The 24,934-nt window shown below is 32.9% G+C and overlaps 1 protein-coding gene across 2 annotated transcripts in view; it reads right to left on the bottom strand.

The window, feature by feature from the left end:
* The window catches only part of Cen (cerebellar degeneration-related protein 2-like), a 352,760-nt gene that overhangs the window by 224,583 nt on the left and 103,243 nt on the right, over positions 1-24,934 (bottom strand). Inside the window, exon 1 of one of the 2 annotated variants that reach the window (XM_072530693.1) lies at positions 13,463-13,848. The exons of the other annotated variant lie outside the window; for it this stretch is intronic. Coding sequence (XP_072386794.1) covers positions 13,463-13,511 — 49 coding nt within the window. The 5' untranslated portion in view covers positions 13,512-13,848. Of the gene's footprint in view, positions 1-13,462; positions 13,849-24,934 lie in introns of those variants that run through there. 2 annotated transcript variants of the gene reach the window in all.

Here is a 24,934-nt window from a genome sequence, read left to right as displayed (position 1 = left end):
AAATTTTAATAATAAATACTTCTATGCATTTATTGTTATACAGTGATAGTCAAAAGTCCGTTACCCCCCCCCCCCTCGTATTGTTTGAATGGTTATTGCATGGACGTATAAACACAGATGGACTCAGTTATTTACATAAAAATGTGAAGCCAAAATTATTTGACTAGGTCACATTTTCAGCACCTTCAAATGTTGTCACATTTTTTTATTAAAATATCTTATTCACGTATCGCTGAAAATATTACTATATTTATTTTATACTCTACAGGTGCTATCAAACCAAAATAATAATTTATTACTTATATTAATATATTTAATTGTAATTAAAACATCAAATGTGCACATAGTGTGCATATCATTTAATAATATAACGTATAACATATATCCACCAATTATTTTATATGTAGAAGCACCGAAACCTATTTATTAATGGCAACGGTGTTTACATTTCTCTGTCTTATGGCTCTACGTCAAACTTCAAATGCTGTTCCATGTCATGTCCATGTTTTGTTTACTTTTTACCCAAGATGAGGAAAAGTTGTTTTTCGATATTTTGGCTGTATTTTAAGTGATATTTGTAAATAGTGAAATAAACAAATTATAATATTGGTGCTACAGTTTTGCATTTGCAAAAAAAACGAAATATTTACATCCCAATGTCTCATTTAATTTGTAAGTACTGTTTGTTTACATTATTTAAGATGAGGAACTGAGGAAGCCTGTGTGTTTACATTTTAAAATATGTCTTTCATAGGCGTACCATTGGGTTTATTCATATTAATTAATGTATTGAACAAGATATTAGTTCATGCAATTAGTATAGACATTTTTAAATTGTAAGTAGACATCATCTGATTAAAAAGATCTGTTTAGTAGCTTTTTAATTTAATATTTCTCATGAATTAACAATAAATTAGTGAAATGAATAAAACTCATTTATTTTTCTATGTAGGTTTTCAAATAATATTGATTAATGATGAAACTTACTCTAAACTTCAACAGAGAAAACAGTATAAAAAAAACCTTTCAAAAGCATCCTTTTTGGTTATTTAAACTTGTAAGGAAGCTGAAAAATATTTCAGATTTTTTATTTAAACTATAAATATCTACAACAGACTAGTTAAAAACCTTATGAATATTTTGATTAATAAAACCATACAAAATGTCCCAAAATCAATCTATGAGCATTTTGGTGACCATATGTATGATGAAGATGCAATCGATGGTCACTCAATGCAACTTTTAAAATTGGTTCTTGAGAAATATTTTAAAATTGGAATTCATCATGAAACGAAGACTACTTTAGATGCTAACACCGTGCGCATAAGAAGCGTTCTTACTAAGACTGTTTTATTTCGCAATCAATAAAAATTTATTTCTATACCAACGTCTTCTATTATGTCTATTTACCATTTTTACTTTAATATTTCTGTTTGGTAAATAGCTTTCCAATAATTTATACATTTTCACGCCTACTTTTTAATAAGTAGGTATATTTGCAAATAATTTTATGTCAAATGCCAGCAAGAGCTTTGGAATGATCAATAAATAATTTTGTAGCAGAAACCCTTACTACGTGGAATCTATTGATATTGTATTAAAACAAATTTGTCACAATTTGAAAAAAATATGTTTTAACACATTATCAATAAATATAGGTATGTACTTAATTTTGACAAATGTATATTTTTTAATAGTTTTTTTTTATCGTAGGATTATTTGATACCTATTAAAAAATTAACTTGAGCTCAAATATATTTTATTGTATTAATTTTAAAGCAAATAAAATTGTATTTTATTTTTTCTATAAAAACGTGTTTTTATACATTATTACTACTTCCAATTATTAACGTCTGAATAATTATCCCCGTGAGTAAAAATTCAAGCACGCTTATGCTCATTGAGGAAGTATCACAGTCTATCGATACCCGTTTTACTCCCCTTTACCCTCTTGTCCAGGAATATCAAGCTTCAAAACAGTGTGTGTTTAAGGTATCTTATTGCTGGGTCCATCTATGTTTATACGTCCATGGGTTATTGTTATAATAGTGAAATTTGGAGGGAGGTAATAAACAGTCGTAGGCTTCTCAACTAGTCATAACAGGTGACGTAATAGTGACAGCGGTCGTTAGAATTTTTATTAATTAAATGCCAAACTAGAATTTTAGTATTCATTTAATTTATTCGTCAAAATCATCTTAAATCCAAAGAAAATTAAAATTAAAATAATTAAAATTAAAATTAAATTAAAATAATTGTAGTTTCGCATTTAATTAATAAATATTCTAACGTTCGCCTTTGGTTAATTGTCAAAAAAGCTGACGTTGACGTAAAAACAATTAGAGAATTAAAAAACGTCAACTTTTTGACAAGTAACCAGAGGCGGAGGTTTTAATATTTATTCATTAAATGCGAAACTACAATTTTAGTATTTATTTAATTTATTCATCAAAATGAGCTTAAACTCAAATAAAATTAGTATGGTTGAATAGGTATTTTCAATACATTTCAAACGATGAATCACTTGCCATAAGCCTACGTCTGTTTATTACCTCCCTCCAAATTTCACCATTATAAGTATAACCGTTCAAAAGATACAAGGGGGGGAACAAACTTTTGACTAGCACTGTATATGCCTACTATTATGAAAAAAGCTATTTATCGTTCAACGCTATTGAGAGTAATTTGAAAATTGACAAAAACAAACAAAAAAAAATACTCTGCCTATATTATACTTCATTTTATATTAATATTCCTGTAAACGAACGCCTCTGCTTAATCATTCGTTTAACCTACATATTTCTTTTATAAATTAACATTTATAGTTTGTCAAATATATCGATTGGTTAATGGATGACATTATAAAATTAGCATTGATCTTGCGATAAAGACCTGACAACTTAATCCAATTCCGTCTAAAGAAACTAAATTAAATATTTTAGAAACAAGTGAATTATAGACAAAGGTCACTTGATAATATTTAAATAAATCACGACTGAATTATGTTTACATAAAAGGTCAATCATTAAGGGCGTGCATTTTTGCCATAATGCTATGCTATCTTGTAAAATTAACAACTATTTACGCTGGTTTTTCAATCTGAGGTATTGTGGATAGATAATGTTCCTTATATGATTCACCCTGTATATTTTTTAATTAAATCGGAATGAAATAATTGTAATAATATGTATGTTAATAATTAATAAAATCGATATTGCCAAATTTACTGTAAACATTTATTACATATCGAGATTTTCGAGTATTTCGAGACAAGATACATAAGATTTTCTGGTTTAAGATCAAGACAAAAATATGAATTTCAAGATTTTTCTCGAGACAAGACGAGATTTTCCGAAATGTCGTCTTATCTCGTCTTGCGGCATCTCTACCAGTTCTGCTTTCTTAAGGATTTTCTTGCGCAGTTAAACTAAGTATCTGCTTAAAATTTAATCCAAGGTATTTCTCACTACCATTGGTAGTGACCATCACCAATTTTCGCTGCGCTACCAGCAAAACTGCTTTTATTTTTTGTCGAGCCAAATAAAATCCTTTTTCATTCATATATATCGCAATTTATTAAATCACTCTCTTCATCCTACTATTCAGTTCCTCTTCCACATTGGCCATTGGCCCTACCGCCACTTCTCATCATACTATAATATGTTCTACGGTATAGATTCCAAGACAGATACCTGCAGATTGCAGAACATTATTACCCATATTCAACTCTCCTCTCTCGTTTACATATATTTTCATATCTTTTAGATATGCCCCTTTCACTTACAAAGTTAAGGAGCCTTACTAGTCAGTTCCTGTTAAATTTCCTGCAGGAAAAATCTGTAGACTTTCTTTACATCGATAAATATCAAGTAGATACTAGAAAACAGCAGATTCTGGTATGTCGTATACCAGCATTCGCCTAGCAATCACTTTTACCTTCGAATGTCTTTTAAAAAACCAATTAAGTTAAAGACCTGATCGGGTGAGGTTGTGTTGCACTCTGTTTCACGCACCGGGGATACTCGATAAGAATGTGTTTCACAGTTAATACACTTGGAAGTTCAAATTTTTTAACAGTCTGCCGAATTTCATGTAATGTACTCTTGATTGTGGTCCAGTGGGTTTACCAGGTATGATACTGTTGTTGCTTGAACATTTGCTTTAGATCTTTACATTAATTCTTGAACATCTGCTTTAGATGTTGGGCTTTTTAAGTATTGACTGGTTACGCAAGAAGCTTGTTTGGCAACAGTCTGATTTTTCATTACCGGGGATACCGATATGGGATGGTAGTCAGATGATAGTGGCATTTACACCTTGAGAAGCGAGTATAACGTAAGTCCTATGGATTTCTTGAACTAAGGGATGCTGAGCGTATAGACTTTTTATCGAGTATAGTGGCGAGAGGGAGTCTGTACATATTGTTTGGTTCCTATCATCTGTTTTTAGGTTTTTAAAAGCTTCTACTATCGCATAGAGTTCTCCAGTGTATAGGCTGTATAAATTCGGTAATAAAGATGATTCTATTATTTCACCACATATGGTAACGATACATCCAACGGCTGCTTCGCTTTTGGAGGCATCTGTATACAAAATTTTTTGGAATTGGTTCCTGCTTATGATTTGTTCGAACATCTTATGACACGACTAGAAGTTTCGTGTTTACTGTATGCTAAAAAAGAAGTGATTGAATGTGGGATTGGTCTATTTTAAAGAGTAGTATCCAGGATTGGAAAAGGATGTGTTTAAGTAAGGTGGATGGTTTTTCTTCGAGTTAATTTTTAGATGTCTATTGTTGACTGAATCTTTTGCGGGATCTCCGGGGACGATGTTGAGATAATTAAACGATAAACTGGATTATATGGATTTCCGGATACGGAAGCAAAGTAAGATTGTAGAAGATACTCTCGTCGAATCTAGAGAGGTAGCTCATTAGCCTCGCAGTAAAGGCTGTCTATGGAACTAGATTTGAAAGCGCCTAAGCAAAGACGAATAGAAGCTGCTGCAGACATGTATATGAAGCTGCCGTAGTCTAGTTTTAAGCAGATTAAAGCTCTAGATACATTAAGTAAGATGTTTTCGTCCGTATCCTATGTGAACTATGATAGCGCCTTAATAATATTGAGTCTCATTGCGCTTGCCTTTACTACACTAATATGCTGTTTCCAAGTTAGCCTGCTATCAAACGTTAAACAGAGTATTTTGTGATTAGTAACGAGTTGCAGTGGAGTTTCGTTAAAGAAAATAATTGGACTTTGGCTGCAGGGTCTTCTGCTAAACTGTAATAATTTTAATTTAGTGGTTCTTCTTCGTCTTCTTCTTTTTATATAGACATGATTCTGTCTGTTTTTCAATGTGCCTCCAGTAAGTTGTCATTCCATCGTTTGCGTGGTCTTCCTACTGATCGTCTTCCTATTGGGGAACCGTCTCTTGCCGTCTTTACTACTCTATTTGTTGTCATTCGGCTTATATGATCGTTCCATTCTACTCTTCTATTTCTTACCCAGTTTGTGATGTTCTCCACCTTGCATCTATGTCGTATATCTGTACTTCTAGCTCTGTCCCATAGTGTCTAACCATCAATTTTTCTAAGTGTTTTCATCTCTGCTGTTTGTAACATCCTTTTTGTTCTCTCTGTGTCAGGTCTTGTTTTTGCCGCGTTTATCATTATTGGTTTGATGACTGTTTTGTAAATTCTGCCTTTCGTTTCTTTCCCGATATTTTTATTTCTCCATATTGTTTCGTTTAGGCAGCCTGGTTTAGTGGTTGAAAGAGCTAATCAGGTTTTTTTGGACCATTCGCTAAGTTAATTTACGGCAGTCTGGAGCAAGTTGCACGTGACGACTGTACTTTTTCCCTGACAATATAAAATAACGTCGTCTGCATATATTAAGTGTGTGACTGGTGGATTAGAATGAACAGTGTTTTACTGAGTAAAGAACCTTGTGGGACTATATTATTTTCCCCCTTATGTCGCTGAGATTTCGCCATTTGTTTTCACTTTGAGCCTTATTTGTCGCAGAAAGTTTTACTGGAGTTTAATTCCACATAAAATAATATTTAACTTAAATATGCCACAAGAAAACAGTCTCAGGATATAAAAGTTTTATTATTGTATTGTTTCTTGTCTAAAAAAATTACACTTTTAAATTATATATAGAGAAATGTTCACCTTGTTCTTGTATCTTACTACATCGTTCCAGTATTATTTTCAATTTACCACAAACATTGTTTATGGTAAATAATATCCAGTAGTTTTGCACATGACTGCATAATAACTTACGTTTAGCATTCGTTAAATATTTTTTTAATCCCAATAAACAAACAAGTTTTTAAATTTGTATGAGTTTAGTTGGTCTTCCAGTAGTTGTAAATAACTGATAAGATAAATGAATACTTTGTACCGCTTAGTAGATTACATGTAAGTCAAAACAATCAAATTAGCATTAGATAACGCCCATGGCATCGTCTAGTTTAAAATTTTTTTTTTCTAATATGCCTAAAGTGTATATATTATTTTAGTACTTTTAGGCCAATAAGTAATATTCGTATATAATATCATAAGAGAGAAAATTTTGCCGGCAATATTTTCGACTGGTATGAAAGTTTGTCGCTCGGCAATTTTCGCAAATTAAATTTTGACAGTTAAATCACCAAACGTTAGTCGAGTGATTTTGTCAAAATTTTATAAGCGAAAATTGCCAAAAGGCAACAAACTTAAATAAAACCAGAAGAACATTTTATCGGTAAATAATTTTCTCTCGAATGGCATTCGACAAGACTATTTCACGAGACAATTAATGTACCATATCACAAAACATAATCTATATTTATTTATTAACAATATTAAATGTACAATTATTATAAGCTATAGTAGTTTGCCCAATCTTTTCTACCAAAGCATGATTTTGTGTATTATTGATCTGTAGCATTTGGGAACTCGAAGGTCCAGCTTTATTTGTTGTTTTGAGATTTTCGATCAACTTCTAGTGGTGACTGGAAGCCAGCGGCAGATCTGGTTTTAGAGAGCTTGCATTTTAGTGACCCGTTAATTTAATTAACTCCTGTTCAGAAACATCTTGCTTAAACAAGGCTGACACAGCTGAAGATCGATGAGAATAGTTTGTTATTTTATGTTTTTTTGTGTCTGTTCCAATTTTTTCAGCTGACATTTTTGTCCACTTAGATACGGTGTTAATTCCAAGTGGACAGTTTTTGAACCACTATCTTTCCTTCCAGTTGGGGTGAACGGTAAGAAAGAGTCTGTCTGATAAAATCTTTGGTCCCCTTTCTTCCATTAATTTCAAAAATAATCTAACTGGGCATAAATTTTCGTTTGATAAATTTCTTCTGCTGCTTGCCAAACCCAAACTTGCTGTTGAATTCAATTCAACCAGTAAATTCTTCCATAACATCAAATTCCTTCTGGAAAAAGTGAATCTTGCAATTTACGGCCTCATTGCCCCTCCCAGCAAGTTCAAATGAGAAAAGGCGAAAAACTTTTTTGTGCTCTATCGGGGTTTCCTCGTCGTAGCTTTGGATGATTTTTAATAGTTCTTCAGTGGATAATGCTTTTGAACTGAGTTTCCTTTTTTATTAGGAGGCAGCTTAAAATTGTCTTAAAACAATTTTAAGCTGCCTCCGTTTGGTATCTGGCCAATCTTGCACATATGAAAGATATATCTGTGATTTGAAAGATATATTTTTATGCCGTATTCCGTAAAATATTTTTCTTGTACCATTTTTGCTGTAGTATTCCACATTGACTTCACAGACGACTCTTTATAGTCTTCGCCATTGCCTTCTGGCATTTCATGTTAAAGGCATAATCCTCGAGAATTGTTGCTAGTTCCGTTATGGTACATCTTTCAAGCGTATTTCTCACCCATATGAACTCCGAAAATTGGGTCCAAATAGAGCTTCTGGACCTCTGCGTGTTCAATGGGACATTTTCCAAAACCAATTTTTTAAATTCTTCACCTGTCTGGCATCCAAATCTTGATTTTTCGTCTGAATCATTGAGCAAAAAGACAGAAGAGGGAATGTAAATGTAGTGGGGGCAAAAATGTTGTTAGACGGGAAGTGCCATTTTGAGAGGCCACATTAAACAAGGAAAGAGAGTCTCTTTCCTTGTTTAAGAAATCAAATTTAGTTGGGTTATGTCATTGTGTGTCCCAACTGTCACATGAAAGCTTATTTATATTAAAGTTTCTTAACAATTGTATCAAATTTTAGACTATTATCGTTATTTAATTAAAGCTTTATTATGCTCTAGTGTAAAAAACGCATTTTAAGTGTTTGGTACATAGTGCTTATAATAATATTGGAACATAGTCTTAAATTTGGCGCCTTTGCATTTCCGGATATGTCCTCCATATTAAGAGGCACTTTTATGAATTTTGGTCTTCTTTTCATAACGATTAGATTCCTTTTTTTGTCTTTTTGCTCGATGGTCTGGATTCATTATATCTGTCCAAAATTGATTATACCTCAATGACGTTTGTCAAACTGACAATCGAATTAAAAGACTCCTTCGTGACGGATCTGTCATAATTTTGTCGCTCAGCAATTACGGGCAGGAAGGAGTTTTGTCAGTAAGAAACGTGACGTTGCTATGACGTTTTATCAGTTAAAAATAGTCTATACAGTCCTATAGTGAAATAGTCGGTCAAATACCCAAACGGGACAGGCGGTTGAGACGCATTTTGCTAAAGCTCATTTGCCAATGATTAATGAACGGAAATGACAGTCTATCATAAATACTGCAACAGAATTTAACTAATTAAGAATCAAGGAATGAGATAGGTATATAGATAAATGTAAATGTACAAAAATACTTGAAATAGATTTTGACAAAAAGTATCGATTATCTGGCTAAAACATTAAACAAAGATTAAAAAGACGATTGAATTATTCAACGCTGTGTTGTACAGATTACAGAACTACTTGATTGTTTACTTATTACTGCAATTGTCTATTTGTAATAAACAGAAATACACACAACCAAACTTATATGGAATCACTATGTATTTCAAATCAATATTTATTTCTTTTGAAAAAAATTGTTATTGTTGCGAAGAATAAAGGTTTCTATTGAAAATAAACAGACAAATAAAACATTCAGATAACACAGCCCGGCACAATACAGATTATTTGTTTTAGTTGTAAATTAAACGAATATAAATGAACTAAATTTCGCTTTTAAAAACGAAAATATGCCTCATGTGGGGTTAACGGATGCGCAAAGTAGAAAGAGTGCAAGGTATGTCGCTGGACATATCTTGTCGAGCAAAGTATGTCCAGCGGGACATAACTTCAGGGGTACGCCTAACACAGAGAGTTATGTCAAAAACCTATGCTAGGTATCAGGAGTTACGAACGCTTAAGAATAGACCAAGATAAAGACGTCAAAACTGAATATAACTGAACTGTATCAGTTATACACCGATCCAGATATTGTGAAATTCGTTAAAGTGCAGAGACTTAGATGGGCTGGACACATTGCTAGGATGTCAGATCACGAATACATGAAGAGATTAACATTTTCACAACCAGAGGGCACAAGAAGCAGAGGACGACCACGAATGAGATGGATTGATGATGTGGAAGAAGACCTACAGATTCTAGGGGTTAGAAGATGGAGGGAAGTTGCCAGGAATCGACAGGAGTGGCGACTTCTTTGTGAGCAGGCCAAGATCCACAACGGATTGTCGAGCCACTTATGATGATGAAAGACGTCAAAAAGAAACAACGGCTTGCCACGATCGTTTTATTATCCAAGTAGCTAGAAGAGGCCCAACAATTTCTCACCTGCAACTCCAAAAGCCGCTTTTGGAAGGTACAGGTGTAAGTGTTTTAGTTGAGACAATAAGAAGAAGACTTCGTGCAGTCATACAGCTGTAGACAGTTCATCGAGCAAAAAGACAAAAGAGGGAATGTAAAGGTAGTGGGGGCAAAAATATTGTTAGACAGGAAGTGCCATCTTGAGAGGCCACATTAAACAAGGAAAGAGAGTCTTTCCTTGTTTAAGAAATCAAATTTAGTTGGGTTGTTATTATTTGTCCCAACTGTCACACGAAATCTTATTTATATTGAAGTTTTTTAACAATTGTTTCACATTTTAGACTGTTATCGTTAATATTTAATTAAAATTTTCTCGTCTAAGACACATTCTGAAAACTATTTTATAACTACTGTTAATAAGTGTCGGAAAATTTAAATTTGGCGCATTCGCATTTCCGGATATGTCCGCCATCAGAAGCCACTTTTTTGGTCGCCTTTTTATAACGATTAGATTCCCTCTTTTGTCTTTTTGCTCGATGAGACAGTTACGGGTTCCCGAGTTAACCAGGCAGCACAAGATTGATCGCCTAAATTGTTGTCTTCAATACCAAAACTGGAACATTGGAAATTGGCAAAATGTGCTATTTTCAAACGAAACCATGACTTGTGTAAAATCATATGACCGATGAATTCGTGTACTTAGAGGGAGAGAAAGACAAACAAGAACGGAAACAGCCAGATCTGTTCACAGACATAAAGAAGGAACTGTTATGTTCTGGGGAAGTAATGCGGTCGGTAAAAAAACTCTTTTAATTTCCATTTAACCAACTTTAATAGCTCGCAGGTATGTTGATTTGGTTCTAGAACTTGTTGTTAGACTCTGAAAAAGTGCAGTGGGAAAAAATTAATTTTTATGCACGATAATACATCTCCACATACAAACAGAGCCACTAGATACTTCTTTGAAGCAGAAAATATCACTATTCTGTAGTGACCTGCTTGCCCACCCGACTTTAACCCTATAGAGTATTTGTAGGATATGCTTAAACAAAAGAATTAGACCTCGCCGGGATAGTCCACAACACACCGTAGAGCTAGTACAAGCTGCTCTTGAAGAAAGGAAACAACCTACCGCAATAAAATGATGACAATTTGTTTAGACGTATGCCCACGTGAGTTGGAGCTACCATAAGGCCTAGGGTTAGTTACACCGACTACTAAAAAATCATACATAAATAAAAGCAATTTAAATATCATCCCTTGTACATTGGAATTTTGTATGCTATTGACTTTAAAACAAATAATTTCAATTTTACTATTTAAGAATTTATGGGTTTCTTTAATTTTTATATTTTGGTGATTAAATTGCTTTAGAACAAATATTCTTTGACTTTTAAGGCTAGTTTTTTAAAATTCGCCTAAAATAGTAAGAAATATCAGATGATTCCATATAAATTTGGTTGTGTGTATATGTACTGATAATGTCAGTGTTATATTTAGCAATTAGTATGCACCGTTGACCATGCAATACTGATTCACGGACAAGGGGTCTGATGCTTTGCATGTAGAACAACCACCCTTAGTAAGGCTCCCCCTTCTTTAATGCACATCACTTGTATTCTCATATAATACGCGATCGATATCGGGCTTTATTTTATAGCAGGGTGATAATCTCATTTTCTAGGACGTATCCTTCAACTCAAGATAAGAAAAAATATTCTTTTAATTACGCTGATAAAGATAATTTTGCAAGGTTTTACTTCGATTATATTATATGCTTTTTTACTACAATATCGATATTGCAAACTTTAAGGGTGGTATTATGTAAGTTTTAGGAGACAAATATCTAGTTTATTTATTCATGGTTTAGAAAAACCTTTCTTTATTCAATTTGGAATATAATAATTCGTATTACAGATATATTTCAGTACCTGGGGGTGTAATAACGTTGTTTTTCATAAGTTGCCAACATTACTTTTTTCATCAACAAAGACCAAGAGATAATACAAGAACTGATAAATAAAGACACAGACATTTGTGCAGTCCAAGAAACCCAGAAGAGAGGTAAAGGCCAAAGAGACTATAACCAATTTTTTCTAGCATACATTGGAGTGATAAAAGAAGAACGAGCACAAGCAGGGTATACTTGTCCATAAAAAATTTAAAGACAACATAAATAATTTCCGTTATATCTCCGAAAGAATAATACATATGAACATCACAATAGACTACCAAAAATTAAATGTCATATCTATCTATAGCCCTGAGGACTGCAAACCTAAGGAGGAACGAGAGGCATTCTACTAACAATTGCAAATCATCCTGGATGAAATACCTCATGAAGAACCCTTAATTCTTATGGGTGACCTTAATGCACGAATCGGAAATGAAATAGTTCCAGGAGTAAAACAAAGATTTATTGAAAACCATGTCAACAGAAATGGAGAAATCATGGCTAATCTCTGTGCTTTTAACGAACTGAGAATCAATAATATATTTTTCGACCATAAGCTCCAGTATAAATATACATTTGAAAACTCAAGGGGGCACAAATCTATGATTGCTCTAATAAGTTACTAATAGAAAAATCCACCCAAAGCAGATTCTAGATACTCGAACTTTAAACTCAGCAGACGCAAAGAGTGAACACAAACTAGTACCAGCAAAAATAAGAATAGATGCAACACCAAAACATTTTCTACAGGAAATTACCAAGGAAAAATTCAATTTAGAATCACTGTGGAACGACTCTACAAGAGAAATATAACAAAGGAGACTAGCAGAAGCTAGAACAGAAGCTCTAGGAAAACGCAAAGACATAATGAACAAAAGAAACAACAACAATACGCCATGGTTCAGAAAAAAAATAAAAGAAATAAAAAAACACAGAAGTTAAAACACATCACACTTGTATTGTGGTATAAAAAACATAGTTCAAACTTTATAAAAAGTGTCGTCAAAATTTAAGTACTAGTATAACGTTTTCAATCTGAACAGATCATCCTCAGTGCCTTGTGTAATTGTAGCTAACAATAAAGTTATATGTGAGACCTCCTATATGGGTTTACATCATTCCAAATTTTACATTTTGATTATGTTGTGACTCTAGGTCGATGACAATGGATAAATTTTAATTACTTTAGGGACTACATGCCTCCCTGCTCGATTTTTTACACGTGGTACTTGTCAGTTAAAACGACACAGACCAACTGAGGTTGGTCATATGGTTTTTCGCCGTCGACCAGCCCTACCAATATACATATATAATTCATTATGAAAGATTTTAGTCATAGAACAAACATTGCCGGTACGTTTTATAAAGGTAAAAATCCAGGAATTCTGTCAGACAATAATACTAGAGACATCCTTTGAGCTATCAACAAAGAATAAATGTGAAGAAATATTTGAAAGATTCTGTAAATAATAGATAAAACTAGAACAATAGATATGATAAATCTAGAGCCTCCGTTTGAAGGAAATTTAAAACAAATGAATTTTTTATGTATGTGGTACATTACTGATACTGATTCATACTTAATGTTGTTTCTGTGTTTGAATTGACACACTAACATGTTCAATAGATTTTACATTTCTATAAAAAAAGTCAAAAGGCGTGACATAACTGTAGCCTTGGACTACTTTAGAAATAATCTTTATACAAAGGGTTAATAGCCCTTACCGTCTAGCATAACATTCCTAGCATAATCCTCATCGGTGTATTCACACATCTTTCTATATTCTGTCACTACATAAAAACAAACAACATAAACTATTGCATTTTGCCACTACTTGGTTATCACTGTACGTTTGAGCAAACAATCTTCCCGAATATCAATATCTGGAAACGATTTATAAACAACCGACAGCCGTATATCACATCGTACCGAACAACGTTATTTTGACAGTGTCGTCAGCTGATCGCTCGCACCTTACCCGCAATGCACTAGCGATTTGTTTACGACAATCAATTAGCGAACTTGGACAGCTATTAAATTAGGGGACAGCTGATTTTAAACGGCGGCAACGGATCGTTCGAGGTTCGCTGCCGGATTTTAAGATATCGCGACTTGTGCTGTAATTCAACTATGCGTTTTTTCTGTCCGTGAACGCTACCGACATGCGCAGCTGCGTCACTAGCGTCGCGCCGTCCAGCGATCGATTGTTGTTGTGTATTTCGCTATACAGGGTGTCATATTTATACAAAACAATTTATAGCCAGACAAATAAGAAACAGAATTTTATGTGGTTATATTACCTTAATGTGTTCCTGAAACAAAATATTCCTATAAATTATTAGTCTATTATATTAGCTTTTTATGAGATTGGTATAAATGTTGACATAAGCCAATCTCTAGAACTACATCTAAACTTGACCCTTAAATCTTTTAAACATGACATTCTATTTCTTCTATACTCATTCCCTTCTTTTATCTTTTCCGGAATTATCAATCTTAGCATGTCATATTGCTATCCCATCATTACGTACCTCAGATATTGTAACTTTCTTATTTTTGTTGTGTTTATTATTTCGTATTCTTTGCCAATTTCTCGCAATACTTCCGTGTTTGTTTTCTTCAGTGTCCATGCTATTCTAAGCATTCTTCTGTAACACCATATTTCAAATCACTTTAGCTTATTTATGTGTTTTTGCTTCAGTGTTCAGCTTTCAAGTACAGTTCGTCAAAGTTAGCTCTGTCTTTCAGTTTAAACTCTAGCGATGCGAAAAATAAACAGAGAACGCATTCGGAGTAAAGAAGATAGCAAATGCGTTTGGATTTTAAAATTATTTTATTATGGAACTACGACTGGGGGAGGGTCAATTGAACTCAATAGGCATTGAAATTTAAATAATTAGGAGTAATTATTCCACGTAATATTATGTGATGAAAATTATCGATTTTTATTGTTTTTAAAGATGAAATATATTATAAAAAATTGATATTTAGATATCAAATTATTAATAAAATCATTTCAACATAATTTAACATGTTTGAAAACTAAAAGCAATAAAAAAGTTCATATACAGATATTGCACAAAATTGCAAAGAAATACATAGCTAGGTAATTCTAGGTATGTCCTTAACAAAACAAGAGAAAGTAAACTGACTGTTAGAAAATTTATAATATATAAATGGTCATTTAATTTTATAATCAAGTTAATCTTCCAAAACCAGAATTTTATTAATAACATAACTAGTTCATTTTTAAATTAAAAAACCATCTCCGTCGACCATCATCTTTTTTATATGATCATTTTAGCATTGTATACATCATATTGAAATATAAAAATAAAATAAATTGTTTAATCGTTTTTTTTCCTCTAAAACGTCCGTATTCTAACAGTATACTTATAAAATAACATTACAATAGTTCAATGCCTTAAATATCTGAATTAAATAAATATCACTATTAGCGTCATCGTTGTCATCATCATCATCATCCAAGTTAATTATCACTTTCTCCGTAACTAAGTCCACTGCCGGTGCGCTTTTCATAAAAAACTGTTCTGCCTGTTTGGCATTTTCACACCGTGATTTCCATTCATCCTCTGAAAATGTCTCAAAAAATTGATTACATAAAACCTCCACATCTTTAAAGTTAAAACTTACATTCCGTTGTGCAACATAGTTTTTCATGGATGCCGAAACTAACTCAATGGGGTTTAACTCGAGATGGTAAGGTGGTAGTCTTAATACCGAATGTCCATTTTCCTCTAGAAGTTTATCTATTTCATTTGATTTATGATACGTTGATAAAATTTTGCTAAAGTGTATAGCTCGGCTCTTAACATATCATCTGTAAATGGCTCTTTCTTAGCCACTCTTTTATTTCATCTTTTTTTGATGCAGTCGTTATATTTTTTTCACTTTGAACATTGTGGCATGGGCCATTATCAATCACTAATACACTTTGTGCTAGTAAGTTCGGTATCAACATTTCCACTAGCTACTTTTTATAATTTTGAAAGTTCATCTGACTATGGTAATCACCAGTTTTTAAATTTGATTTAAATTTTAAGTTGGAATTTTTTATGAACCCCATTTCTCCCCCTGCATTAACTATTATTAACCTCTGTCCCTTAGAGATAGGCTTACGCAAACCATCGTGAGAATCATTATTCCAACTTTTATTGAATGTGTGATAAGAGTGGATGTATGTTTCGTCCATGTATACTAAAGGACGATTTTCGTTTCTGCAACTCTTAATACTTCGCAAAAAAGCTATCCTTTTTTATTGGATGTCAGGTTTTTCCATAAGCAATTTTTTCTTTGTCTGAGTTTTTCGCCAACAGAAACCAATTTTATGTAATACTTTTCGTAAACTTCCATACGATCCTGTGTAATTAATTTTATTGACAAATTTCCTGTGTATGCCTCTCAATGTAGGAACTTTTTTTTCGTGGACGTGAAAATTTATTTTCGTGGACGTGAAGAATTTCCTTACCCATATTATTCAACTTAGTTTTGGTCGCACTTTTTTGTCTTTTAATATTAGGTGTATGGAACGAATCACTTTCACCATCTTCAACTGATCTCATTTCATTTGAAATTTGCTTTACAGAACCAACACTAACACCAGTTGTTCGCGAAACACGTTCTTGAATTTTCGTTAGTTCTATTATCGGATGTTTAGCCTCCGCTTCTGGTCTCATAAAATATATCACATTTGCTATAATTTCACGAGATTGACCACTCAAAACTTTACGATGAACTTTTGATTTAAATTCCATTGTAACGGAACCGGATTAATAAGTCCTACACCAGTGTAATTGATATGCGTCTGATCTGTTTGCTTCTGCTAACAAAATTGAACTGAGTATATTCGGGCTACTGACGGATCCTCCCCTCCAAATTTATATTCTTATCAAAATTCAGAGACTAACATCTCAGACATTTCTAACTATTTCTATTCTGGCTCTTATTTCTGATGTTTAATCATTATTTTTTTAAAACCAGGTTACCAGATATTTGTATTTTTCAAACCTTTTTATCGGTACACTTCCCAAATATATGTTTGTCCGTATATTTATTTTCATTTTTAGGACAAATTTTTCCCAAAAACTGCTTATCTTGTTTAGTAGTAGTTGCAGTTGTTCAACAGAGCTTGCCATAATCACGGTGTCATCTGCATATCTTATGTTCTTAACATAACATATTGTACATCAAGAAATTTACTATCAACGTCTTTGTCACTGAATATTATCACCAAGCACAGAGAAACATATCTAAAAATTATCAAAACAGCTAAAAAATGTACTATCAAAATCGTCTGAGAACTTAAAAAATGTTGCAAAAGAAACTTGGTCCATAATAAACGATCTTCGAAATATATAAAACTAACACAGCTCAAATATGTTCTCTTCCAAAACCTGAAAATACTTCGTTAATATGAGTAAAAATATAACATCAACTATTTTGCCACAACAAGATCCTATTTCCTATCTCCCCAATTCAAAAAAGGTCTCGAATTCATTCCTTATATAACCAGTTAATAAATCTGTGTTGGAAGTCCTGATCTCACTAAGTAAGATTGTTCTGAAGCAATTTTCTTGTGGCATCTTAAAGTAATTACTATTTTAATGGGAATAAGCCACAATTGAAGGTTAAACTAAGTTTATTGACGTTTCAAGTTCCACTTCGGAAATCTCAAAATACAAACATTAATAAATTAAACATTGTCACGTGGTCAAAAATTCTTCTAATAATTTAATTTTATATGACTCATTTATATTGACAATTCAGACATACATTATACATTTTAAAGATGACTTTAAAATGATATTGCCAATATTGCTGAGTTGCGTTCCTAGGACGACTTTATTGTAAGATAGTTCATTCGATTACATGAAATTAACTTTAACTTGAGAATGTCCGTCAGAAAAAATCATAGTATGTGATTCGTCTTTAAAAGACAACCAAATGCCATGAGGAGAGTAAAATTCTTCTGTTAACGATTTTTACTGACTCAGTGGACGGTATCGGTAAATACACATCAAAGGTTGAATTTTTGGTGGAGTAGTCATGATTAGGTCTTGCTGGAAAAACATGTAGGTGTTTACGAATTAAGCAAACAGTTTCTAAAATATATAAAGAGGGAAGAGTTAAAATCCCGTGATTTTTGACGTAGCTTCTGCAATGTGTTATTCTAAGGAGGCCAAAAAGATACGGCATCGCTCTTTTTTGTTATTTAAAAATAACATCAGATTAGGCAGCTGTACTAGAATCCCAAAAAGAAAGGCCATATCGAAGATGAGACTCTAACAAAGAAAAATATGTTATGTTGGAAGATGCTAAATTGATTTCCATCGAAACAAATCATATTGCATAGCAGGATGAGGCTAGTTTCTTACTTAACAAACCGATATGAAGGGACCATTTAAGGTTGCTGTTTATAAAAATACCAAGAAATTTTACAGAATCAATGATACTGATCTGGCTGTTATTAAGAAGCAAGGGTTCAAGAGCTTCTTTATAGGATAATGCTACTGTCTGATCCACGTCAAAAGAGTAAATTAGAGTCCAAGTTTTTATTTTAAGTAGATCAGAAGTTATAGTTGCATGAAGAGTTGCAATATTAGAGTTCCTCGAGTTAATACTGGTATTATCAGCAAAAAGAAAAAAAATTTCCATCGCTTTTTAAGTTAGTGATGTCATTTATAAAGATAAGAAAAAGTAGAGAACCCAATAGTGAACCTTGTGGTACTCTACATACAATGCTTTTGTGACTAGAGTCAGTATCAGTTGCTCTAACTAGTTGTTTCCTATTCCTCAAGTAAGATTTACCAATTCAAAGAAGTACTTGGAATTCCGTAGAAATTTTGTTATTTTATTAAAATATCGTGATTTACACAACCAAAAGCTTTGGCATAGTCACAAAAAACAGTGGAAGTGCAAAGATTATTGTTTAGTGCTTGATTGACCTCATGTAGTACAGAAAACCTAGCATCACTGGTACATTTATTAGATAAAAAGCCACACTGAATTTGTGATAAAATGTTGTTTTCAACGAGAAATGACATAAGTCGGGCTTTTATAAGTCTCTCAATAATTTTAGATAGGACCGGTAGTAAGGCAATAAGTCTATATTTTATTCGATTTTTCACCACCCTTATCATCATCATCATTGGCTTTTACAACTCTTCGTGAGTTTTGCCGCGTTTACTATTGCCTTCCATTGATTCCGATCATGTGCTATTATTTCCCATGGCCTTACTTCCATCTTCTCCAGGTCTTCCCTGACTGCGTCTTTCCACCTTTTTCTAGGCCTTCCTGTCGATCTTCTACCATTTGGTCTTTCCCAAAACACATTGCTAATCAGTCTGTCGTCATCACTCCGTACCACGTGGCCTGCCCATCTTAATCTATTGGCTTTTATGTATCTTACGATGTTTCCTTTCCCGAAGAGAGTCTCTATTTCATTGTTGTATCTGCTCCTCCATTCATTTGTCACGCTGTCCCTGCAAGGACCATATATAATTCGCAGGATTTTGCGTTCCCATACTAATAGCTTATTGATTTCTTTCTTTTTCAATGTCCATGTTTCACTTCCATATGTCACTGCTGGTCGTTCACCACCCTTATGAAGAGGAATAATAATGACTGTCTTTGGCCACTCTGAAAATATACCTTTTTCAAAGGAATCGTTAATTAGTTAGACCAGGACTTCCAACAAATTTTTTGGGAGATTTAAGAAAATTTTTATGGATAGTTTATCAGTACTACAGGAAGATTTACTTTTGATACTACTGATTGTTTGGATCCGTTTAGATTTATCAACTTGTCTTATGAAGAATGAATTTGAGACTTTTTTTGATTTGGAGAGATAGGAAATAGGATCTTGTTGTAGCAAAATAGTTGATGTATTTTTACTCACATTAACTAAGTATTCATTTAGATTTTCAGGGTTTGGAAGCGAAAATGTTTGAGCTATCTTAGTTTTATTTCGAAGATCGTTTATTATGGACCAAGTTTTTTTAGAGCTTTCCAGACGATTCTGATAGTACAATTTTTTAGCTATTTTGATAAGTTTTAGATAGGTTCCTCTGTACTTGGAGATATAGTTAGTGACAAAGACGTTGGTAGTAAATTTCTTGATGTGCAGTAAGGAACGCATATTCTTGGCTGATATCCGAATACCTTTGGTAGTCCAAGGTTTGTGATGTTTCGACTTAATTGTAATTAAAGAAAATGCCTTACAGAAAATACAGATAAGCCTATCTATAAAATCACTGAAATTATAGTCCACATCCACAGAAGGAAAGTGCTACCCTGAAGTCATGCCCAAATTTTGGAATTTACGAAAGTTCTGAGCAAAAAAAATCCTACCTACACGTTGGGTTTTCGAGGATTGTTTGTTAAGAGTGTTAAACTTGGTATATACTGCTTCATGATCAGATGATCCTGCAATAATAATTGTAGAGCGTACATCAAGGGATGAGAAATCTAAGACAATATAATAAATTATGGTAGATATTGTTTTAGTAATTCTTGTAGGAGATTGTGCATTGTGAAACCATACGATTCTGAAAAAATAGTTCCACGGAAGAATCAGCAGTACAAAATACAAAACGATAATAGTCGACAGTAGTACATCTTTTAACTACGCCAGTACATTGTCTATAGTAGGGAAAACGATATTAATAGTTTATTTTTTTGTTTTATATTTCAACGCTATAAGATTTTTTACAATAAAAATATCAACCAACCCAAACCATTTTAAATTCGTACACTACTCATTCCTCACAATTTATTTAATCCTACGATTTCAATAATGCCTTTATTGTTGATGTTGAGTCACCCTGAAATACATAATATCTCAAATGTATGTAAAGTGCTTAAGTATTAAATGAAACTTGTATTAACAACCTAAGATATTTAACAAAACCAGTTTATTTGCATAACCAAGAAGACAAGATACTTTTTAAGAAATAATAGTAATAAATGACTTTACAAAATGTTTTATCAATTATTATTGACAAGGTAAAGGCCATACAGTCGAAACACAAACCTGTCCGTTTACATTTATTTTTATGAATTACGTTAAAAATACGAAAAATTTTAAATCACAATCAGGTTCGTAGCAGGGTGGTATGAATAAAGTTGCGGATATTACTTGCGTTTAAAGTATTTATTAGAGAAATACATTCTTTCTATACTTTTACAAGGGATACTGTAGATTACATTTGCAGAAATAACTACTGGAGTGTCCCAAGTGTCCGTCCTTGGTCCGACGGTGTAGAAACTGACGTATGACGGGGTTATGAACCACAAACCATACATACTCTGAGTATGTATGGTATGAAATGTACCCATTTCGCAGCTACGGACGATCTGGCCATGCTCCAGATAATGACGAACTCCTGCATTGGGCATAGAGTGATTTTTAAATGTGCAGGTGTACGGAATGGTTATTATTATTATTATATTAAATATTATTATTATTAAATATAATGATATTACTACCTCCGACCCACAAAATATTGTGAATATGTTTGCAGAATTTTTCAAGAGTGTTTTTCTGTCATCAGATATTAATTTCAAGGCTAACTCTTCCTCAATTAACGCAGATTACTTAAATTTTTATCCTATTTTAGAGTCTGAGATAATTTTGGCTAGTAAGAAATTGAAAGACAAAATGACGTGTGGACCTGATAATATTCCATCCTTTTTGGTTAAGGATTGCATAGGTGCCTTAACTGTGCCACTATTAAAAATTTTTAATTTATGTCTTCCTAACAAGGAATATCCGAGAATCTGGAAGAAGTCAAAAGTGTGCCCAATATTCAAAACTGGTGAAAAGGGTCAGGTAGAAAACTACAGACCAATTTCCATTATTTGCAATCTATCGAAAGTCTTTGAAATAGTTTTGTATAATCTTATTTACTCACGCACTCGTAATCAGCTGTCTCAATATCAACATGGTTTTGTCTCCAACCGGTCCACTGTGACAAACTTATTAATGGTCACACAATATATCTCAGCGGCCCTAGATAATAGAAGTCAAGTTGACGTCATATATACTGACTTTACGAAGGCGTTCGACAGAATTCACCACGGCGTATTACTTTCTAAATTGTGTCTCTTTGGTCTTTCTGAGGATGCCGTGACTTTTATGAGGTCTTACTTGTCAAATAAAACGCAGTTTGTTGCTTATAATGGTTACAAATCGGAAAAGTACCTAGCTTCTTCAGGGGTTCCACAAGATTCTAATCTAGGTCCATTATTGTTCTTGTTATTTATTAACGATCTGTGTCAATCAATTTCTGCACCATGTTTATGTTATGCCGATGATTTAAAGATTTATTCATTGATAAGCGACCTTAATGATTGTCATTTTTTGCAGAGTGAACTGAATCGTGTACATGAATGGTGTAATGCAAATCATTTGAATCTTAATGAAAATAAGTGCAAAGTAGTTAGTTATCCTAGGAAACAGTCTAATTTATACCATCCTTATATTATCAACGGCAATGAACTTGAACGTTTAAATAAAATTAAAGATCTTGGAGTTACATTTGATTATAAACTCACCTTTGTTGAACATGTAAATTTAAAGGTTAAAGAAGCACTTAAATCTTATGGATTCATAATTAGAAATAGTCGAAATCTCACTAATACTAAGGCAATTAAATTACTTTATTACACTTTTGTACGCTGTAAACTGGAATATGCCTCTGTCATTTGGTCACCTTTTTATGATGTACATATCCAACTTATAGAGCAGGTGCAGCGTAAATTTTTTAAAATTTTGTCTTTCAAAATTAACGGCATATATCCCAAGAGGGGCATATATCAGCAATAGTGAGTTGTGTAGCGGTTTGGATGTAGTATCATTAGAATCTAGACGAATTAATGCCTCCCTAATATTCCTGTACAAGCTACTACATAATCTCATTGACTGCCCTGATATTCTTCGACAAATAAATTTTAACGTTCCATCTTATCCAGTGAGAAATTGGATTACGTTCAGAAATACACAAGCTAGAACTAATCTTATGTTAAATTCTCCTCTATCTCTAATGTGCAACTATTATAATTCCTTAAGTGCTTACTGCGATATATTTCACTGCAGTTTAAAGCAGCTTACTAGGATGGCTGAGATCTACCTAGGTGATTGAGTAGTTTCTTTATGTTAAGGTAAAATACTCGATAAACGTGTTATTTAGTTAGTACTTATGAATTATTAATATATCATTTAACATTAGTATTGTATTTTGTTCTATAAATGGATTCTGTTGGACAATAAACGCTATTATTATTATAAGAATGAAAGCTTGGGCGAACATTTGCGGATGGTCATCCGAAGGGCTTCTCAGAAAACGACTGCGCCCAAAAAGGTCAATGCCCAACATTATTAGACCCAAATCAGAAAGCATGGGGACTCTTCATGTCCCAGTCTGGTGGACGATATTGCTAATCCCGTACCTGGAAAACTGGATTGACTGTAAACACAGCCGATGTCTTTATTTTCATTTATTTTTTGATTAATATCTGGGTTATTTAGAGGTTATAAATTCCACTGTCGTGGTATAGTTGCTCTGGATATATTAATTTTAAACAAAACGAAGATACAGAAAAATAGGAAACGAAAATATAATGTTAGCAATTAAGTCGTATCGATTGGAATGTGTAGGATACATCATTAGAAGAACAGCAAAAGATATGATCTAAAAAGTCACAAGGTGTAGTAACTAAAACAGAGAGAGAGAGAGAGAGAAAGAGAGAGAAAGAGAGAGAGAAAGAGAGACAGAGAGTATCAATAAAAGTAAATCATATTCCGCAGCACTTGATGGAACGAAGAAAGGAAGGAATGAATAGTAGTGACGATGGTGATAGGAAATTTTGCTTTTATATCTTTTCATAAAGTCCATACTTAAGTCAATGTTGTTGTTCTAGTCCAAAACAGACCGAAATTGATTTAATATTCTACATATCGGTTAACTAAATAATTGAATTTCCTTAGTATACAAGGAAGAACTATTTAAAATAATATTTCCAGTGTGGTAATAAATATTGTTGCCAATAGGAGGATTACGTACGAGATTATCAATTAATCCAAAACTAGGTTCCTAGTTGAGAGCGTGAAGAAAGGTGAAAGCAATTTGAAGGTATATATGAATTATTACCGATTTATGATGACAGCCGTAATATATTTTGTCCCTATGAGCTCACGCTTTGAATCAAATATATCGACGAACTTTATTATAAATGCCTCTAGGCAAAACAGTTTTAAATAAACTATTAAAAAGCATATTCGTAGTCTTTCTAATATTATAAGTATATGACGGAGGTTATACCAAATATTATTTGCGTTTATGCTTTAGAGCAGTATTTTGCAAAGCTTTTTGTCCCGTAGACCACTTACCGACATTTTTGGTATTTTTATTAGATGATACAGTTGGTTCCTAAAAAAACTGATACGACTCTTAGTAAGAGTTGGTTATTTTGAGCAGTGTATTTGATTGGTCTGACATTATATTATATTATTTGGAAGGAAAGATAGTTAAGATTTGATTTCACGTACAGTACATTTGTGTATCCGCTTATACATATTTCATCCTAAAAGGAATCTTCGGAGCGGCTATTCACAACTACTCTGAACGTGAAAACAATCTTTCCTGTCATAATAGAAGCAACACTAAAATGGCTTCGATATGGACGCATTAGCGACATCTGATGATAAATCACGAAACGAAATCTGAATATTTCTAATGGTCGAAACCAAATTCAGATTTCTGCTTTAATCTGATTAATCTGTATGTGAAATCAAATCTTAACTGTCCTTCCTTTTATTTTGGTATACTCTATGAGTACTAGAAACCAAATTCGCTAAGGATTTTTGCTTAGTTAAAGAGATATGTTGTGGAATGCAATTTTAGATTCCCCATGTCTCTAATTACATCTTTATCATCGTCTGTTTTGGCTTGCAATTCTTGTGATAGTTTTTACATTAAATTAGGTTGTTATTATTTTTATTTTATTTTTTTATTTTATTAAATTAACAGATAACTGGGCACTATCAGAGACAGCAAAACATTTTAACATAATCAAAACCGCAGTTTTTCTATTAATAAAAAATGGAGGGAACAAGAAATTCTCGAAAGAAAGCGAGGGTCTGGAAGACCAAAACTATACTAAATTTAAGCATATGA

Source organism: Diabrotica undecimpunctata, chromosome 4, assembly GCF_040954645.1.
Source record: "Diabrotica undecimpunctata isolate CICGRU chromosome 4, icDiaUnde3, whole genome shotgun sequence".
Classification (NCBI taxonomy): Eukaryota; Metazoa; Arthropoda; class Insecta; order Coleoptera; family Chrysomelidae; genus Diabrotica; species Diabrotica undecimpunctata.
This window is presented reverse-complemented; position numbering and strand designations above follow the sequence as displayed.